At 50.4% G+C, this 19,681-nt stretch overlaps 2 protein-coding genes and 1 long non-coding RNA gene across 6 annotated transcripts in view; 2 read left to right on the top strand and 1 right to left on the bottom strand.

The window, feature by feature from the left end:
• The first annotated feature begins 217 nt into the window (after positions 1-217).
• ART5 (ADP-ribosyltransferase 5) lies at positions 218-3,689 on the top strand. 4 transcript variants are annotated; one of them, XM_077762164.1, is made up of 5 exons: positions 218-489; positions 743-874; positions 1,826-2,555; positions 3,157-3,189; positions 3,274-3,689. In XM_077762164.1, exons 2-5 carry the CDS (start codon positions 830-832, stop codon positions 3,378-3,380), a joined length of 915 nt encoding a protein of 304 aa, XP_077618290.1. In that variant the 5' UTR covers positions 218-489; positions 743-829; the 3' UTR covers positions 3,381-3,689. The 4 variants fall into 4 exon arrangements, with proteins under 4 accessions (XP_077618290.1, XP_077618287.1, XP_077618288.1 ...); XM_077762161.1 differs by having other exon boundaries at positions 401-489; positions 677-874; XM_077762162.1 differs by having other exon boundaries at positions 401-489; positions 677-874; positions 3,277-3,689.
• A 653-nt stretch (positions 3,690-4,342) lies between these two features.
• The window catches only part of XNDC1N (XRCC1 N-terminal domain containing 1, N-terminal like), a 35,650-nt gene continuing 20,311 nt past the window's right edge, over positions 4,343-19,681 (bottom strand). Inside the window, 11 exon segments of the mRNA XM_077762189.1 lie at positions 4,343-4,790; positions 5,675-5,804; positions 8,192-8,270; positions 8,391-8,518; positions 9,070-9,262; positions 13,045-13,137; positions 14,147-14,309; positions 14,400-14,600; positions 16,642-16,816; positions 17,665-17,829; positions 18,783-18,995. Of these exon segments, the coding sequence (XP_077618315.1) occupies positions 4,399-4,790; positions 5,675-5,804; positions 8,192-8,270; positions 8,391-8,518; positions 9,070-9,262; positions 13,045-13,137; positions 14,147-14,309; positions 14,400-14,600; positions 16,642-16,816; positions 17,665-17,829; positions 18,783-18,995 (1,932 nt within the window). The 3' untranslated portion in view covers positions 4,343-4,398.
• The window catches only part of LOC144230015 (uncharacterized), a 34,008-nt gene continuing 20,238 nt past the window's right edge, over positions 5,912-19,681 (top strand). Inside the window, exon 1 of the long non-coding RNA XR_013334669.1 lies at positions 5,912-6,000. This is a non-coding gene — a long non-coding RNA (uncharacterized LOC144230015). The remainder of the gene's footprint in view (positions 6,001-19,681) is intronic.

Here is a 19,681-nt window from a genome sequence, read left to right on the forward strand (position 1 = left end):
GGTCCAACCACAAATGCTCCAACTTTTAGGCCATATGCAAATATTATGCAAATCAGCAAGTGCACCAGCAGAGACTTCCTGGTGGGCGGACCCTCGTGGGCCTCCCCGGGCGTAGTGGTCTGGGAGCTGGGGCCCAGCCAGGTCAGGGTCCACCTGAGGGAGAGGTCAAGTCTTACAAGTCTCACAAGTCCCGCCCTCATCCCTGGCCTCGCTCAGAGCCAAAGCGGATTCTGGAGAAAGAACTCGCAGTCCTAGGGAAAGGGAGGGACGCCCCTCGGCCCCTTCTCGCGCCACTCCCGCTGCCACCACCCGTGTCCGTTGTTGGAGAAGAGAGGTGTCGGATTACCGCAGCGGGGGCTATAGTTAGCCGCGGGACTTTGTTGATCGGCGGGACTCCCGGGACAGCGCAGCGCCCGCTGGGACTTGAGCCCCCTGCCGCCAGCCAGAGCTATCAGCGCCCCTTCCCGCTCTTGCCCCTGCAACTTCCAGGTGGGTCCCCAGCCTCCAGCCCCCTCCCCTGTCAAGGCGAAGCCAAATAACGGCTCCACCTTTATCATCGCAAGAAGGGCCCCGAGCAGAAGACGCTGAGCTTGGGGGCGACTGGGAATCTGGGGAGCGAAGCCCCAGGGGTTTTTGGGGGGGACAGTAAAATCTAAAGCCCCGCCCACTCCCTTAGGTCCGCCCTTGGCCCTGCCCACGCCCGCCTGGGCTGTATCCTGAACCCGGGCACTTCACACCCCAGAGGAACGGACCCAGGTCTCTGTCCCCCGGGCCATCGCCACTGGTGCCTTGACATCTGGACCTCGGTTTCCTGAGTCTCTCCCCAAAAATGATGCTGGTGGCTCTGCTGATGGCTGTTCACGCCCTCTGGCAGGTAATTGGGGGAAACTTCTCCCACCACAAAGGGAACAAACAGTTCAGGGGCAGACCAAAAAGAGGTGGACTAGGGGGCTGACTCCTCAAAAATCTCTCCGGGGAACTCTTCTCTAGGATCCTAGTCTCTTCTCAGGAATCCTCTTCTCAGGAATCGCCATCCCTGCAGGAAGCCCCAAGTTTCCATTCTCCCAGAATCCTCACCTCCACCCACTGGTCCTCCTAGGATCCTCCTTCCTTTATATCATTCCTCCCCACTTCCTGTCTGCCACCACAGGCGCAGCCCAGGCAAACCAGCTTGGGCTACCTGTGTGCTGCCCTCCTGCAGTCCCTCCCAGACCAGGGCTTGACCTCCTCCACACACCCACCCCATGTTTGGGAATATGGGCTTCTAAAGCAGGAGAAGACTCAGGAGTCTCAGAGCTAACAATGTCTTGATGTAGTGGCATGAGGGGGGAAGAGAATCTAAGGATGGGGGCAGGGTCGGGTCATTGGACTTTGGCTGTGTATTTGTATATCACCTGCATACTGACCTTAGAGCCAGGACAGTGCTTGGAAGTCATCTAGTCCCACTTCCTACCAGGTACAAGAACTTCTCTAATGACAAAATGACCCCTTCATGTTGTACACAAGTGAAGACCTATATGCTGTCCTCACAATATCCCTGAGGTTGGAAGTATCCTTAGTTTATGCGAGGAGAGCCTACAGAAGTTAAGAGACATACCCAAGCTCCCACAGCTAGTAGATGCGGAAGTCACGATTTGAACCCACGTCTGTCTGACTGCAGTGGCTGTGCTATTTAAGCCCTTGAGCTCTTGCCAAATTGCATATACTGAAACTTTGGTCATAGAAGCAAGGTACATGTTTCTTAATTGATCTGCCACCAAGGCACCTGTCCAGTGCTCTAAACTTCTATTTGTTCCTATGTGGCTCCTCTTTCCTACATCCATAGGCCCAGGCTGTTCCCATCCTGCCCCTGGGCCTGGCTCCAGACACCTTTGATGATGCTTACGTGGGCTGCGCAGAGGAGATGGAAGAGAAGGCAGCCCCTCTGCTGAAGGAGGAGATGGTCCGCCACTCCCTGCTGCGGGAGTCCTGGGAGGCAGCCCGGGAGGCCTGGGAGCACAGGCGTCGAGGGCTCACCCTGCCCACTGGCTTCAAAGCCCAGCATGGAATCGCTGTCATGGTCTATACCAACTCATCAAACACTTTGTACTGGGAGCTGAACCAGGCTGTGCGGACAGGCGGTGGCTCCCGGGAATTCTACATGAAGCACTTCCCCTTCAAGGCCCTGCATTTCTACTTGACCCGGGCCCTGCAGCTGCTGCAAGGCAGTGGGGGCTGCAGCAGGGGACCCGGGGAGGTGGTGTTTCGAGGAGTGGGCACCCTTCACTTTGAACCCAAGAGGCTGGGGGACTCTGTCCGCTTGGGCCAGTTTGCTTCCAGCTCCCTGGATAAGGCAGTGGCCCACAGATTTGGTAATGCCACCTTCTTCTCTCTAAGGACTTGCTTTGGGGCCCCTATCCAGGCCTTATCTGTCTTTCCTGAGGAGCGTGAGGTGCTGATCCCCCCACATGAAGTCTTCTTGGTCACCAGGTTCTCCCAGGAAGGAGCCCAGAGCCTGGTGACTCTCTGGAGCTATAATCAGACCTGCAGCCACTTTAACTGTGCCTATCTGGGTGGTAAGCCATGCATGAGGGAAGCAGGACTGGCGGGGTGGGTGAAATAAACCAGGATGCCCATTCAGGAGACCCACTTGGTTAATGGGAAAGTTGAGGGCCAGAGCTCAGCTGTAATTACTATTCTCTGTTACTTGGGTTCTGCCAACTCTTAGAAGGTCTTATAAGTGTTTTCTGGATCTATGAACGTTCTCGGTTGATTCTGTAAATGTTCTCAAAAGGTTCTATCTGCTGTACAGTCTAATTGACCAAAAGAATCTGGTTAAGGATATTGATAAGCAGAGGAAAGTGACAGGGGTACTGATTCAGGACTCAAAAGACCCTGGGCTTAATGGGATTGATAGGACACATACATGATGCTGTTCCTAAGTACTGAGGCAGGGACAGCATGGAGGAGTGGCTGGGGCCAGGGTGGGAGCAGGGATGGATAAGCAAGCTGGAGAGATTTTCCAGGGAAGGAGGAAAGAAAGTCAGAAGTCAGCATTGTGGAGAAGGGAAAGCAGGATTGAGAAGGGGAATGGCCCACCCAAGGGCCTCGTGGGAAGGGAAGCTTGGAGTGTGAGGGTCTATCTACATGGAGGCCTCATGGTACTGTCTGCTGCAGGGGAGAAGAAGCGGAGCTGTGTGTCTATACAAAGTGAGTACCCTCTGCCCCCTCCCTCAGCTGCTTCAACTCCCCCTGGCCCTGCTGACCATTCACCTTCTTTTCTTCTCTCTCCAGCAGGAGGGCACCCAGACTCCACCTCTCAGGGGGACTTCTCTTTACTCTCCTGGAAGACCCTGTTCTTGGCACCTGGGGGTTTCCAGATCTCAGGAGCTGGGCCCTGAAAGTTCAATGTCTGCCACTTAGGAGTGTGGGGAACTGTTGACCTTCATATGAAGAAGGGGGCTTTGAACAGCCTTGAAGCGAGAGAGTGGTTTCAGACACAGCTCTAGCAGCTAATTCCCCAGGGATGGGGACCCACCCAGCCATCTCTCTATCCGGCCATCTCCCCTCCCAAACAGGATGTGGGGGGGATCTGAGGTCATGGCAGGGTGGAGGGAGCCCTGCCATGCGGTGGTAGGGACTTCCTGGGACAAGCACAGGTAATACTTGGATGACTTGATTAAACAGTATTGCAGTGTGGTGACATCAAATTTCATGATTGGTTTATTCCATGAGACCAGACCATCTACCCTGCTCTGGCCTAGCCAGACTCAGAAACTGAGGGACTAAAAGGATGACATCTTGATCCCTCCTAGACATGGTCCCCTATGCAGACCCCTGTCACATACCACAACTTGCAAACCAGAAACTTTAACAGTTAGAGATTCCCCAGAACTCCTGGAAGGAAGGAAGGAAGGAAGGAAGGAAGGAAGGAAGGAAGGAAGGAAGGAAGGAAAGAAGGAAGGAAAGAAGGGAGGGAGGGAGGGAGGGAAGGAAAGGGAGAAAGGGAGATGGATTCATCGCCCATTTGTCAGATGAGAAATACAAAGCCAAGGAAAGAAACAACTTGCTAAATATTAAAGAGTATTGAAATCAGGCTCCCTGCCTCCCAGTCCAGAACTCTTTCCACTAAAGATGTGAAGGAACTCAAGTAGGAGCCTAAGCCCAAGATACCTGGGACCCCATAGCAAGACATTTCTCTCTGTCCTGATCCCACAAGAGTCCATATCAGGGACAAGGGAAAGGGAATTTCAAAACATGAAGAGACAGAGATCTTTATACTCTCTGGAGGCATCTGACATCCAGAACAGAAACTTTATTGAGGCAAGTAAAGCAGCACATGCTTCTACTAAGTGACCCCTACCCTCAGTTATCTAGGCTTATCTGCCTACTAACAGAAGAAGGGACCCTCCCACTGCATCAGGACCCACCTTTGATTTCCAAATCTTCCTCCTGGGGCAGGTCCCCAGCCACCTCTGATTCTTGCTCCCTGTGCACTAACACGTGAGCTGGGGAGGAAGGGCCAGACTCTTCAGAAGCTGGAGTCCTAGCCCCTCCAGCATCCTGAAGCCCAGTTTCTGAAGATACCTGGGTCCCCACAGGCTGTGGCCCCGTCAGCTCTGAGGGTTCAGGGTCGGGGGGGCCCAGATTCTGGAAGCTGTTGCTCACTCGTGTGATGTAGCGACTGAGGATGCTGGCACCTCCAGGTGGCTGGGGTGTCCCTCCTTCTGCCAGAGTCCGTTGCACACCAGCCACCTCACTTTGCAGTCGAGATACAGTCTTGGTCAGCTCTGTCAGTCTGTTGCCCAGGTCTGGGGGTGTGGGGTAAGGTGATGGGGAGGTCTCTCAGAAGATGAGCCTGCCCTGAACCACTTCTAACCTCAACAGAACCCCAGGGGACATCATGCCTGTGGGTCCTAAGGGAAGAGAACTAGAGAAAGTGAGAGACTGGCCCGTGGGCTGGGGGTCAGGGACAGGCAGAGTCTGGGGAATTTGAGTGAGGCTGAGGTGGCCATGAGTTTAGAAGATACAAAGAAGGAAAGGGATCCTCTCCCCAGAGAAGGGATCAGGAATCACAGGGATGGGAAAGTTTTTAATGGGTAGAGATTTGTGCCTCTGCCCTTGTCAGCGCTGTTCCCACCTACCCATCCTCAGGGCCCAGTTTGAATTACACCTGTTTCTCCAATTTCTGGTCCTCTATTCTTCTACCTTTCCTTAGCCTGTCAAAATAATAGTCCCCCTCCTCCCCCACCCCCCACCATCTCTCTCACCCTTGGGCTCCCATTGCAATTTTGGTCTCTCCTAGCTAAGCACTATCTGCCTACAAAGATGGTTTCTCTTTCTCACCAGACTGAAAGCTTCCCCTACATCTCTGTTCAACACAGTAACCGGCCCCCCCACCCCCACCCAAGATAAGGCTGGAACAAAGGGAATGTGGTGGTGAATGATGGTTGAATGAGTGAATAAGTGAATGAGTGAATAATGAGTTAAGTGAGTGAATGGATAAGAGAGTGAATGAGTCAACAAACACATGAAGGATTAAATGAAATGAGTGGAAAAAATGTCTGAATGGCTCAGAGAGTCATTGAGTAGGAGGGTAGGAGGGCCACACTTGCAGGGTGTGTCTAGGTGTGTGGTATTTATACTCACCGAACAAGCACTGGCAATGCGGAAGGCTTGGAGGCAAGCCACTAACCTTTCCGACGGGTCTCCTCGAACTCCCGCCTGGCTGTCTCTATGTAGCGCTGTACCAGGGCCTTGATGACTCGGAGGCGGTAGGATCCACATTCTCCCTCCCCAGGTCCTACCCCTGCCCCAGGATTGGCCTGGGATGAGAAGACCAGAGGGTGAGAGAGACCCCCCATCCCACACCAAGCCATTCTCTAATCTTTGCACCCTCCCCCAGATGATAAAGTTTGGAGGCCAAGTCTGTGCAGATTTTGCTGCCCCTGAAGGCCACATATTTAGACCCTGGTGTAGTCATGGAAGACAGGAGGCAGAGACGCTGAGGAATGGCCAAGGGTAAGGGGGGCGAGGGGTCAGTGGGGGTGTGGAGGGGTGGGGCAGAGACAAAATTGTTGAGCCGGACACAGTTGAGTTCTCTCTCCTGCCACTAACCCCATCTTGGTTTTCTTGAGTTAGTCCCGGTAACCCTGCCCTTCAAATTCTGCACAGGGGGAGACTATGGGCTGGTGGGGAGGCACCTGCAGGGACTTGCTCATGCATATGAGCTGGATATCATCATGCCAATTAGAAAGATTGGTTTGGGGCCCAGTTATGGGCCTCAGGACAGTACCAGGAGGGCAAGCAGGGCATATGGATGGGGCAGACAGTGGAGACAGAACAGAGGTATAGTAGGCAAAGCACTGGACTGGGACAACTTAGGTTCAAATCCCAGCTCTGTCACTTGGCAACTCTGTGCCTCAGGCAAGTTACTCAATTTCTTCAGGCCTGAGAGTCTCCAAAGTTAAGACAGAAATGGTAATAATGCCTACTTCACAGGGGCATAGAATAGGGGCTCTCTACATGCTTAGGAAACAATTATTTTTATCTAGTTTTACCTTTTCTCTAGATATTTTATAGTTAGCATATTTACTTTCATAATATAAGTGAAGGATTTATTAAATATTTTTCAGGGGAAAGATGGATTGACCAAGATGGGCAGGCAGAAGGATGAGAGAGAATGATAGCGCAGGATAGGTGGGAAGGGACCCCTGACTGGATCACCAAAGAACAAACAAGGTGAGGGGCAGCTGGGAGAAGGGTGGGACGCCTGTGGGAGTGCGCTGGAGGACTGGGGTTGATCCCAGGTGGCTAGTGTTGGGGATGGTCCGGCAGGACACAGTGCCTCTGCCCACTCAGGACTGGCACAGGCCCAGAGAACGGGGTTCAAGCCCAGGCAAAGAGGCAGAGTCTCACTGCTCAGGTCAAGCAGTCCTGACGCATGGTCTGCAAATATGCATCAGGCAGCCTGGACAGGAACATGACGTGGCCAGGAGGAAAAGGGAGATTATTCCAGAATTTGGAGTCAAAAGTCCATTAAGGTGAAGAAGGTGTCTACACAGGATCTCCTGGAGCCAGGAAGCGGTGGAAACAGGGAACCTTGGGCGTTTAGTTTCTTGTAAGCATCCTATTTTTCCTATACTGAACACATGCAGCTTACTGTGCCCACAACTCCCATGTCCACTATATCTGCCCATCAGCCTCCCATTTACCCTTCAGAATTCTGTTCTGCCCTCAAGTCCCTGGAGCCTCCCTGATTTCTGGGTCTGGAGCCTGTCCTGTGTGCTCCAGTAGCCCCCTGTGCTGCTTACTGTCATAGGCTGGTTGTGCTGTGCAATTACAGTCCATTTCCTTCCTACTCTAGACCATCAACACCTTGAGGGACCACCATCATGCATATCTTTATTTCCAGAGTAGGTGTGTTTTGGTAAGCATTTGTTGAACAAACTATTAACCAATCGGGGGTGGGGTGGGGGCTTCCTCACCTGGGCATCTGGCCTGGACGCCCTGGCCTAGAGAGATCCTCAGGTAAGAAGTTTAAAAGGGAATAGATAGGACCCCCTACAGACATGGAAGTAACGTTGGTCTGAATTAGGACGGGGCTCCTGTGCCTGGGTTAGGGAACAGATAACAAGAGATAAGGGAACCCTTTGAAGGCTTGGCCTCCTCTCTCAGGCTTCTATCAGCCATTTAATTTCCCAGTTTGTGGGGCATTTGTTCCTTGGTTTCTTAACTTTTTTTTTTTTAATGTTATCTGTGTCTTTGCTCAGTTTAGGGTAAAGAGGTTTGTCTGAAGGCTGGAGCTTTTTTCCCTTAGAAAAGGCAAAAAGATTGTGTAATAAAAGTAATAATACAATACTGAAAAGGATTGTTTGGGGAGTAAGGGTTTCCTGATCCTTCTGTGGTTCAGCAGAGGCTCGGGCAGCTGCTTAAGCCTGCAGGATGGGTCTAAGCTGAACAGGGTGTTGGTGGCTTGGGAGCAAGGTGGCATGGATTTCTGTTTAAGCTGGTGACCCACTGTTGGAAATCTAGAAAATGGCCAGAGTCAGGAAGAGGGAAACGCAGCCACGTGCTAGAGGAGGACCTGGGAGCTGGCTTTCTGGGGAACATGCCTGGAAAGACAGACAAGGGTGTGCAGACAAACGGGTGGTGTAGATAATACCGTTGAGGGCCTGGTGTGACAAGGACCACCAACGGATTAGGTACTCACAAACGTGGGGATTGGTGGGTAGTCGGGCTTCTTGGTTTTGCAGCAGGAGCAGCAACAGCAGATGAAGCAGAAAATTCTCCTGAGAGATTCAGGAGGCCGACAGCAGTTGGTCAGGGAACAGGTGTAGGAAACTGGGCAGGAGCTGGGCTAGGGTGCTGGGGGCTTGGGAGGTTGGGAATGAGAGCTCTGAGTTCATCACCTGAGAAGGTAGAAGATGGCCTTGGGAGAGGGCAGGATGTTGAAGGGCACAGGCAGTGTCAGGCCTTCCCGGAAGTAGGACAGGTAGAGCTTGGAGCGAGCAAACTTCCACTCCACATCCGCGTCGTCCTGGGGTTGGAGGCAGAGGCTATGCAAGGACTGCCTTGGCACCTTGCCCTCCTGCCCGCCCAGTCTGCCTCATGCTCGCCCTGGTCTCCATGTCTCTCCTGCAGTGTGCAAGCACTGCCTTCTCCCCAGTCCCTTCTATTACTCATATTTCCCCCACCTGGCTTCTCCTTCCCTTTCTTCCTCCCCACTGTCTTTCATCCTCTGACATCCAATTCCTGCCCAGGCTGTTTCCAGCCACAAACCCAACGCCATCCATCTTCCTTCTCCCTTCCCATGTTTCCATCTACTCTTCCACAATGCATCCTTCTTCCCCACCATGAAGTGGAAAGAGCACCAGACTTGTGTCTGGAGAAACGAATAGCATTACTAAAGAGCCTCATTTTAGAGATGAAGAAAATGAGGCCTGGTAAGGAAAACTTGCCCCAAGCTACAAAACAAAACAGGAGTGGAGCCAGAGCAGGAACCCAAGTGTCTGGACTCCTTGCATCCGTTTCCTCTCCATCTCTTTGTCCCTTCTTCTCCCTGGCCTCAGGTAGCCTCAATCCATGTACCTCAATCTTCTGGAAGGAGTTGGTAATCATGGCAATGAGCATGTTGAGCAGCACGATGACCATGACGATGGTAAAGATGCCGTAGAGGGCCCGGCCCACAAATTCAGGCACCAGAAACTGAGGCATGTCTACAACGCTGTGCTCCTCCATGCCAAACATGGTCCAGAACAGAAACTGGAATGTCTCGTTGAAACTGGCGTGCCAGGCCAAGCAAAGGACAGGATGTAAGGGGTGGGAGGAGAGCCTGAGCACCACCCAGACATGCTCCTCCTCACCCTCTGGGACCCAGCCAAGGGCGTTCTGCTTCTATGAAGCCCTTTGGACCACCCTGGCCCATACTTACTCTTGTCATTTCTGAGCTCTCACTTTTATTCTTTCAGTAAACCAATATTTACAGAGCACGTTACTACAAGCCAGATATACTAAGGATACAGTTATGAGTGAGCTGGGGTATGAAGACCAGTTAAGAAACTTGTCATGGTCTGGGTGAGAGAGGATGGTGATTGGGACCACACCGATTGCAACACCAGTGCCATCTCTTCCAGGAAGCCCTTCCTGAACTCCCTTATCTACCCCCAGCAGAATGTGCATGTCTGTTAGTCACTCACAGACCTGATAGATTTGTGAATCCATCTTACTCCCTCCATTTCAGTGCCAGTTCAGGCCTAGATTACTGCAACAGCCCCTGCATCTGGTCTCTGGCTTCAATCTCTTGTTATTCTGTCCTCTACATTGTATCCAAGGTATCCTTCCTTCCTCCCCCCTCCCTCCCTCCCTCCCTTCCTCCCTTCCTTCCTGCCTTCCTTCTCTCCTTTAAAGAGAGAGAGAGACAGAGGGAGGAAGAGACAGAGAGAGACAGAGAGACAGAATCTTAAACAGGCTTCATGCTCAGCATGGAGCCCAACACGAGGCTCGATCTCACAACCCTGGGATCACTACCTGATCAACCGAGCCACCCAGGCGCCCCACCCAAAGTGTTTGTTCTTTTTAATTGCTTATCTGAGGTATTGTACTTTTGCTTGTCAAACTTTAAACGCTCCTAATAGTTCTCAGTCCATATGCCTACCATGCAACCTAACCATGAGATTGTTAGCAGAAATATTTTTTACTTAATAAGGTGTCATCCATGAACGAACAGCACAGGAGGGATCAGGCTGCCCACTGTGGAGTGACTGAAACCACCAGGACCTATGAAGCAGGCTGGAATGAATGATTGCTGCCCCTGGTGCTATGGTTCATGGTTTCAACTGTCTAAGCTCAGTTCCTATAAGCTAACATCCTGAAGGTGGGATGTGAACAAAAGTTCTTAGTAAGGGGATTGGTCTTAATAAAGCCTCCATTTATACTGGAACCAATGACAAAGAACTGACCAATATCCATCGGCCCAAGTGTGGCTCCTTCAGCATCACTGATAAAATACATCATGTAGTTGCACTCATGAAGAATTTATAACAGATTCATTGCTTGGAAGGCCACCTGGAGATCTCTGGCCTGCTGAAGACAGCCCCCAAGCTTCTCAGGAAGACATTCATGGGCTCCAAGACCTGGTCCCTCTACCCTCTCCAGCCCTTCTCTCAGAACTCCCTCTACATGCCAACCATGGAAGACACCTTGCTATTCTACAGCCATCCCTCCCTGCTTTGGTACATGTTCCCTTTCTGCCCAGGATGCCCTACACCTTCTCTGAAGTCCATAATCCTTGTAGGTGGAGTCCAGCTACTTGATATTCCCTTCCCAGTGAAGTCTTTCCTGATTATCCAAGCTGGCCAGAATAGTCGGTTTGCTGCCCCTGGTGCTTTCCCCTGGAAGGGGCTTCCCCCGTGGGTCTCCTCAACAGAAACCCTCCTTCCTCAGAGCACTTATCACTATAAATTGAGCTTATTTGTACACACTCAGTATCTTCTACATGAGACTGAGCCCGGTTCACTTTCCTATCTGTGCTTCCAGTGCCTGGGATAGGACTTACTGCAAATAAGGTGACAGTAAATGAGTGTGAACTTAATAATAATTACAAAAAGCCCACCACAACTGAATGATGAGGTGAATGAACTTAAAAAGTGGGCAAATGAAGGAATGGACAATGAATGAGTGAGTGAATAAACAGACACAAGAATTATTGGCCATGTTTTGGAAGAATTGAGCATCAAAACGAAATAATGACTATAATGGATTCTTATATTTAAAAAAACCTTTGAATCCCATAGGGGTTTTTAAAAAAAGAAGAGAACACTTCTTTATAGAAGAGTGATAGCAAATAAATATAGAAAGAGGGGCACCTGAGTGGCTCAGTTGGTTGAGCATCTGACTTTGGCTTAGGTCATGATCTCACATTCGTGGGTTCAAGTCCCACATTAGGCTCTGTGCTGACAGCTCAGAGCCTGGAGCCTGCTTTAGATTCTGTGTCTCCCTCATTCACTCTGCTTCTCCCCTGCTCACATTCTATCTCTTTCTCTGTCTCTCAAAAAAGTAAAATAAAATAAAGTGTAAAATTAAAAATAAATAAATATAGAAAGAATGGCAGTAGCAGAAGATCACCATCTTGAAGCCACTGTTGTAATAACTGATTCACCTATGGATGCTAGAGCCACTGAGTGAAAGGTTGCAAGGGAACAGGTTAGTCACATGGTCTCAGCAGATCTTTCTGTTACTAAAGGGAATCCTTAGTACTTTCACAGTGAAGAGGTTTGCTAGACCAATGCCCCCCCACCCCCAATGGGCTACACTGACATCTTCTGTCTCCTGATGTGATGCAATGGAAAATACACATCATCAACTAGGTTGTGTTCTTGACAAAATTGCTTAACTTGAATCTTATGATGAGGAACTAGTCAGATAAATCCCAACTGTAGAATGCTCTACAATATACCTTGATCTGCACTCTTCAAAAAAGTTCATTTTTTATGAAAGACAAAGAAAAGGTAGATGGCATGTTGCAGATTAAAGGAGACTAAAGAGATATGACAACAAAATGCAACACATGACCCCAGATTGGGTCTCAGAGATTTAAAGGCTAGAAAGACTTTTTTGCGGGGGTCAACTGGAGAAGTTTGAGTAAGAACTGTACAGTAAATAATAGTTTGGGATCAATATTAATTAATTAATTAAAAAAATTTTAAAAGTAAGCTGTACACTTAATGTGGGGCTTGAACTCAACCCCTAGATTAAGAGAAACATGCTCTACTGACTGAGATAGTGAGGTGCCCATTGATATAAATTTTTTGAGTGTGGGAGTGTCTGGCTGGCTTACTCAGTAGAGCATGTGACTCTTGATCTCAGAGTTAATGAGTTCAAGCCCCACATTGGGCATAGAGCTTACTTTAAAAAAGAAAAAAGAAGGGGTGCCTGGGTGGCTTGGTCAGTTATGCGTCCAACTTTGTCTCAGGTCATGTTCTCACAGTTTGTGGGTTAGAGCCTGCTTTGGATTCTCTTCTCCGTCTTTCTCTGCCCCTTGTGCATGCTCTCTCTCACTCTCTCTCTCAAAAATTAAATACATGTTTTTAGAAAAAAGAAAAGGAAGAGGAAATAACTTTTTGAGGGCGATAATCATTTTGTGGTTATGCTCTTAGGAAATCTGAAATATTTAGGGATAAAGTGTCGTGATGTTCACAACTTACTTTTAAATGTTTCGAGGAAAGTAAAATAAGGAGAGCAATAGATAGAGCAAAGTGTGGTAAAACATTAACAACTGAAGAAGCTAGGTGATGGGTAGTTGGGCGTCTACTGTGCTTTTAACTTTTCCATAAGATTGACATTTTTCATAATAAAAAGTTTGGGGAAAATGCGAATGAGTGAGTAAATGAGTTATTGAACAAATGAATGAGTGTGAATCAATGAGAGAGTGAATTATTGCTCAAACAAGAGATTAATTATGAATAAAGAGATGAGGATGAGAGGGAAGGGCAGTGGTGATCACTAAGCCCCAGGCTGATGGGCCCCAGACTCCCACATACCCACCCTGCCTCCACCACAGCATACTTGCCCAGCTGCTCCGTCTCCTGGTAGGGCACATAGATGTTGTTGAGGCCACAGAGGAAGGCGGTCAGGATGATCATGAGGATGAACATGAACCTGGCAGGGGGTGGGATGGGGAAGGATCAGAGAAGGTTTCCACCTTGGGAGAAGTCAGGTTCTGGGAAGAGGGATCAGGCGATGGCCTCCCAGACTCAGCATCTCTTGGCAAGTATTCAAATTTGGTGATTATTAAGAACAGAGAAAGTAAAGGTGGGAAAGGAGAAGTAATTTAAAATGGTGCCAAAGCAGGAGCTCTTCCTTGAGAATAAAGGATACTTAGTTGAAGCGATCAAAGCTGGGGATGGGCCAGTCTCCCAGGGAGGAACTGACTTGCTGAGAGGCAGTTCAAGGATGAGTGAGGCAGAGCGTCCTAACTGGACAGGATTCAGCAGCAGCAGCAGTAAAGCTACATGTGAGAATGGGTCAGCCTGCAACAGGGGCCAGGGTGAGGGTTTGGGGGTAGAAAAGTCTCGGGGGTGGAATGGGAGGTTCTCCTCAAGCTGAGCTGAGCTGAAGATGCTTGTAGATGTAACCAGGGCTTCAGGCAGGGGATTTCCTGGGCAGCAGGCACTAACTATGGGCTCTGCTCAGCATGAGAGGCCAGGTTTGGCCGCCAATTATAAGGTGATAAGCACCAAGAAGGCCAGATAATGCCATGAGTTCAAAAAGCTGTTATGGAGTAGGAGCAATCCAAAGGGACCCCTGACTCCAGTGCCCTTACCACAAAGATGGGAAAACTGAGGCCCCGAGAGGGTCATGAGGAGCAACAGAACTGGGGCTGGAACTCCAAGGGCTCTTGCTGCTCTCAGGGGTTCCTAATCTTTTCAGGGGTCATGTGCCTCTTTGAAAATTAGATGAAAGTTTTAGACCCTCGCTGCAGAGAAATGTGCGTTCACATCTATATCCTGGGTTTTTGTCTATAATTTCAGGGCCTCAGAGGTCTCTGGAGCCTCTGCAAGGAAGCGGGGTTAAGAACCCCTGTGTGAACTAGAGGTGAGGACTTTCGCAAGGAGGTCGAGCGGAGTCTGTCACAGGCGAGGATGCTCTGAGCAGGGACAGTACGCACCGGATCATGTCGTCAATCATCCTGCCAATAGAAATCTGCAGAGTGCCCAGGGACTCATGGGCTGGCAGGATGTAGGCCAGGCGGGTGAAGCTGAGCATGCTGGTGATGGCAAACAGCACTTCTGCCAGGAACTGGGGGTCCTCGGTGAGCCACTCGCTTCGCTCTGTGCAGGGTAGAATGAGGCTGAAGCTGGGAGCCAAGGGAAAGAAGGGCCTGGAAGGGGGGAACCCCAGCTGAGTTGGGGGCCACTCACCAGCCGTGGTGAAATAGTGGCAGGCAGCCCCATTGGGGGCATCCTGGCAGTGCACGTGGGCAAGCCCGGACAGAAGGAGGCGCAGCACAAAGGCCGCCAGGTACAGGGACAGGATGACTACGTCCAAGATGTTCCACCAGTCCAGGAAGTAACTGCACAGGCCCTCGATCCACACTTCCTTGCACTCAAACCACAGAAAGCCTGAAGGTAGGAGGCAGGGACAGGGTGAGGCAGAACTGTCCTCCCTCCACGTCAGAGCTAGGTAGAGGGGCACCTATCTGTGGAGCGGGGGGAGCTAAAACATCACAGGGACGAAGGTGATAAAACATAACCATGCAATCTACATAAGTAAGAAGTGATCTGTAAAAATAAAAGACTACCGGCTAATGCAGACTCTGCTGTGGGGCCTGTGCGGATGATCTCAGTCCGCTTATGTGCATAAACTAATACGTGGGAGAGGCTGGCGCTGGGAGGGAATGGTTTAAATCTGTTTCTCGGGGGGGAGGAGGGATGGGCATGGAGGAGGGCACTTTTGGGTTGAGCACTGAGTGTTATGTGGAAACTAATTTGACAATAAACTATTTGTAAAAAATAAATAAATAAATCTGTTTCTCCCTGCCCTCCACTGAATAAATGCTGGGAAAATATTTCGAGAACATTGACTTGAAGGGGTTCCAAATTATCCGTCTGCTCTGAGTACCCATGTCTCAGTGGGGAAAAGTGCCAGGCCTAGGGATGAGGGGGGGTCTTGGGCAGTGAACCCCATTAACCAGGTAACCCTGCCGCACTGTACCCTTCTACATTCCCTGGATACACATGTGTGCTTTTCTGTCTCCCTAGGGTGCCTTTCCAAACTTGTTTGAAGCCAGGCTCACCTATATGGCCAAGGTCAAATACTGCCTCGTCTGCAGAACCTTCCCTGAGCAGGTGTGATGAGTTGCTCCTTGAGCTCTGCTCTTAATGCTCCATTCAGATCTCTGTGATGCCATCAACCTTGGAGCGCTGTGGGATATCTCTTCCTGGGTCTGTCCCCCTCACCGTCCCTGAACTCCAAACCCCTTAAGGACAGGGGCCATGTCTGTTTCATCTCCTTGTTCCTAGTGCCCAGAACAAGGCCTAGTAGTAGTCACTATTAAACTAACATTTGTTAAGTTACCACCATATGCCAGTGGGACTCTGGCACAAATACAGTCCCCAGCCTCCCAGGATTCTAGTGAGGGAGACGGGCAAGTAGCCAAGCGGTTATAATCCGGTACGGTGAATGCTAAGATTGAGGAGCAGGGAAACAAGCTGTTTCAGGAGTATGTAGGAAGGGACCAGGAAAAGTGTCTCAAAGAAAGTGACATTTAAGCTGAGATTTAAAGGAAAAGGGGAGCTGGCCAAGTGATGGGGCCACGTAGGAAGGGGACAGGGCTGGAAAAGGAAAATGAGCGGGGCGCCTGGGTGGCTCAGTTGGTTAAGCGTCTGACTTTGGCCCAGGTCGTGATTTCATGGCTTGTGGGTTCAAGCCCCATGTCGGGCTCTGTGCTGACAGCTCAGAGCCTGGAGCCTGCTTTGGATTCAGTGTCTCCCTCTCTCTCTCTGCCCCTCCACTGCTTTCTCACTTTCCCTCTTTCTCTCTCTTTCAAAAATAAATAATAAAATAAGTAAACATTTAAAAAAAAGAATTGCAAAGGAAATTCATAGCTGTTCATCAGGATGATTAGCAAGCTTCAGCTGTGGTCAGACATACTTGCCTCCATGTCTCTCCTATAGACCTAGTGTTAGGGTAAGGCAACTTCTTGCTCTTGCAGCCCCTGCTTAAACTTCAGCTTGGGTCCTCATAACAATGCCACCATTTATGGATTTAGTAAACTGTATAATTGAAGCATCTCAGTTTGGTCTCTGAGACTTTCTGTTCCATGACTTTTGGGATAGACAGCTCCTGGCAGGCTACCATTACACCAGGGTAATTTCCTGCCTGACGCTATGGACCAGTGTCTTATTTGTAGGAGGATAGGAACCTCTGGAGCCATGGAAGAATAGGGCCCCTGCTCAGGGAGTCTTATCACAGGGCTAGATCCCCTAACTAGAGGTGAATGGAAAAGGTCTCTTGGTGTGCTGGAACCCAGAGGGGTTTGGTTCTAGGTCTGGGGGCATCTACAGGCAGAGCCCCCCCGCCCCCATTGGAGTACTTATTTTGAAAAACAGCGAGGGGGCCCACAAGGAGGACCACTACAAATAAAGGGCCCCACATACGAACCTGTGACCCAAACCATGTGTAGGGAAGTCTCCCAGACGCTCTGGCTACGGCCACGGAAGGTGCTCAGCTGTGTCTCCATGGCCAAGGACTCACCCAGCAGGAAGATGAGGAACCACAGATAGGAGGCAGAGTGCAGCAAGAACTTCAGCACTGGGATCTTCAGCAGACGGCCCAGCTTGCAGGGAGAGGGAGGAAAGCATGGCTCTCAGAGGCCTGTCACACCCCTCCCCTTCCTAGAAGAGCTTCCAGACCCCTCCTTTGACTCACGCACTTATTCAGACATTTATTGAGCATGTGCTCTATTTCACATCTCTTTCCTTCACAGCCGCGTGAGGTGAGTAGTAGTATTCCCATGCGTTTCAGCTAAGGAATTGAGGATCAGAGAGTAAAGTGACTTCCCCTTGGAGGCCCTACAGGCTCTTCAGTCTCAACCAAGTTAAAAATAAATTCATCATCTTCCATCCCAAACTGGTTCCTTCTCCTCCTCCTCCTCCTGTGTCCCCGTCTCAGACAACGACCGTCTCCCTAACTCCTGCCCTCTGCCCAACCCATCCTCGTGCCTCTAGGAGAGAGAACTTTCTAAAGCACACAACTAAAGGGGTCACTCACTCCATTAAAATCCTACAATGGCTTCTATCACGGCTTATAAAGCTCTACTAGATCTGGCCACTGCCTGCTCCCCACCACTTACTCTTCATTTCAAGGAAATGCTTATTGAAATGAGGTAATAAAGATAGCTGGGTCCGTATAGGCTCTCAAAGAATTTGTAGGGGCAGGGATCTTTTTAAGAGAGTATAGGGTCATATATGAGATTCAGGCTTTGGAGGCAGAGAGGCCTCAGTATAAAATGGGACTGGGCTATCTACTGTGTCCCTTGGATAAAAAGAGCACTTCTATTCCCCGTTCCTCTTCTATAAAATGAAAGTGTAATACCTACTTTCCAGGGCCACTTCAAGTGACTTCATGGAAACATTAGCAAAGTGTTCAGTAAGTGACAGTTATCATTAACTTTATTCTTAGTACCCGGGACTTGGGTGCCAGCCAGTAGCCAAGGCAGAGGAAGGGCATGGTGAGGAAGATGAGGAAGGCGACAAAGAGCTTCCAGATGGTGGTGCTTCCACGCCAGCCAGCCAGGTTCCCACACCAGATGGAGGACAGGACTTGCTGGCAGATAGGGTGTGCTACAAACTAAGCACAGACGGCGCATGAGCAACGTGGGTGGTTACCAGGCAGGGAAGAGAGGGGGAGCCAGTTGGGTGCACAGTTCTGCCTTCTCTGCTGCAGAGACTGAGCCATATTTCTTTTCTTCTCAGGCCAGCCAGCTCAGAAGAGAGGCAACTCATATGCCATGTGACCTTGGGCAGACCCCACCCTTGGGCCTTGGTTTCCTAGTCTATGAGGGAGAAGCTGAACTCAAAAGGTTTTTCTGGACTCTATGGATTCCTCTTTCTTTCTTGACTCGAAGCCAGGTAGTGGTGGGTGGAGCCAGGTACCAGAGTCTTAGAACCCACAGGGGTTTCTGCCTTCTTAGAGATGTGGGGCACCCATCTTGAGGAGGGGAGGAGCAGGGAAAGTAGGGTTTGATGTTTTGGGGGGCAGGGCCAGGAGAATCATTATGAAGGAAGGCTTTTGGTTAAGCTGCTGGTGGGATAGGATAACTGAAGATGGGTGGGAGGAAGGAGTAAGGGGTGGGAGAGGCTAGAAAGGGAGCGTGTCTTTAATTATGGGGGCAGGCATCTAATGAGGTGGGGAATAATAGAATCACTTGGTATCTAAGCCGTGAGAGATTGTCTACTCTTGTTGAACAGAGAGAGATACTGAAGTTTAACAACAGAAGAAGACTGGACCAAAGTTACCCAATAGGTTAGAGGCAGAGCTGAATAAAACCCAGGTGTCTGGTCTGAAGGTAGAGTCCTAGTGGGTAAGGGGACTTCCAAGGGCTGGGGAGAGGTTAGGGGCTTAGACTGAAGGTAAGAAGGGAGTTGGGGAGACCCATAGGACCAAGGCCTAGCTAGAAGGGTGCTCAGGATCAGGTCTCAGAGGGCAGGGGAAGGACTTATTTGGCTGGGCTGGGGAATACCTAGCCGCAGCAGGATAGGGATTAGGGCAGGGGTATGGGGGGTGGGTAGTGCCCAGCTGACCCGCTTCTGGTTGTAGTTGACGGCCAGTCGCAGCCTTGCCAGGTTGGGGATGCCTTCCTCAAAGGCCTGGCCCAGGCCCTCAGCCTCGGGTTCAGTCTCGTTGTCTTCGCCCAGGTCATTGAGTACCGCGGTGACCTCGCTCTGGTTCCGGCACATGCCCAGCAACTCAAAGCCATAGTCCTGGCTCAGTGACTCCAGGGCAATGTACTCGGGCTGCAGGGAAGCAGATCTGTGTGTGCTGCTGCCCTGAGGGCCAAGCCCTGTTAAGTCAGCTCCACCCTCCCAACAGTGGGCCTGGCTACCTCTGTCCTGCCTCAGACTGTCACCTTCCCACATCTGGTGTCCCTCTGAGTCATCCATTCCTTCTCTGCCACCTCAGCTCTCCTCCTTGCTATAATGAGGTGTCTCCATGTCAACTTTGCTTCTCTGGTGCTCCAACAACTCATCACTAAGTCATTGCAACCCAAACCCCTCTGCCACCTTTGCCCATCCCTTGTACCTCCTTTTCCGGTTCCCTGTTCCTGTTCTACTTCTCTTTCTTGTGTTCACTTCATTGATTTTTTTGAGCACCTGCCTTACATGGGAATCTGTGTTGGCGGTATTACAAGCAGACATGAGTAAGGCAGTTCTTGCTCCACTTTACCCAGTCCATCCTCGGTTTTACTCAGGGTCCCAGTTCCAGAGAGAATGCAGGCAATAATTTCAGGAGGCAAGGCCTGCGCCCAGCACTGTCCCTCAGATCGTGTCACACTGGACCAGGTGCTTCCCCTATGCAAGCCTCAGCTCTCTGGCCTGGAGGGTGGGGGTGACAATCTGTGCTGCCTCCCTCAGTGGGCCACTGTGAGCACGCAGGTAAAGTCCTTTGGAGGAACCACTCTTTCCTGCTACCTGTGAGGTGG

This window comes from Crocuta crocuta, unplaced genomic scaffold, assembly GCF_008692635.1.
Source record: "Crocuta crocuta isolate KB4526 unplaced genomic scaffold, BGI_CrCroc_1.0 scaffold306, whole genome shotgun sequence".
NCBI lineage: Eukaryota > Metazoa > Chordata > Mammalia > Carnivora > Hyaenidae > Crocuta > Crocuta crocuta.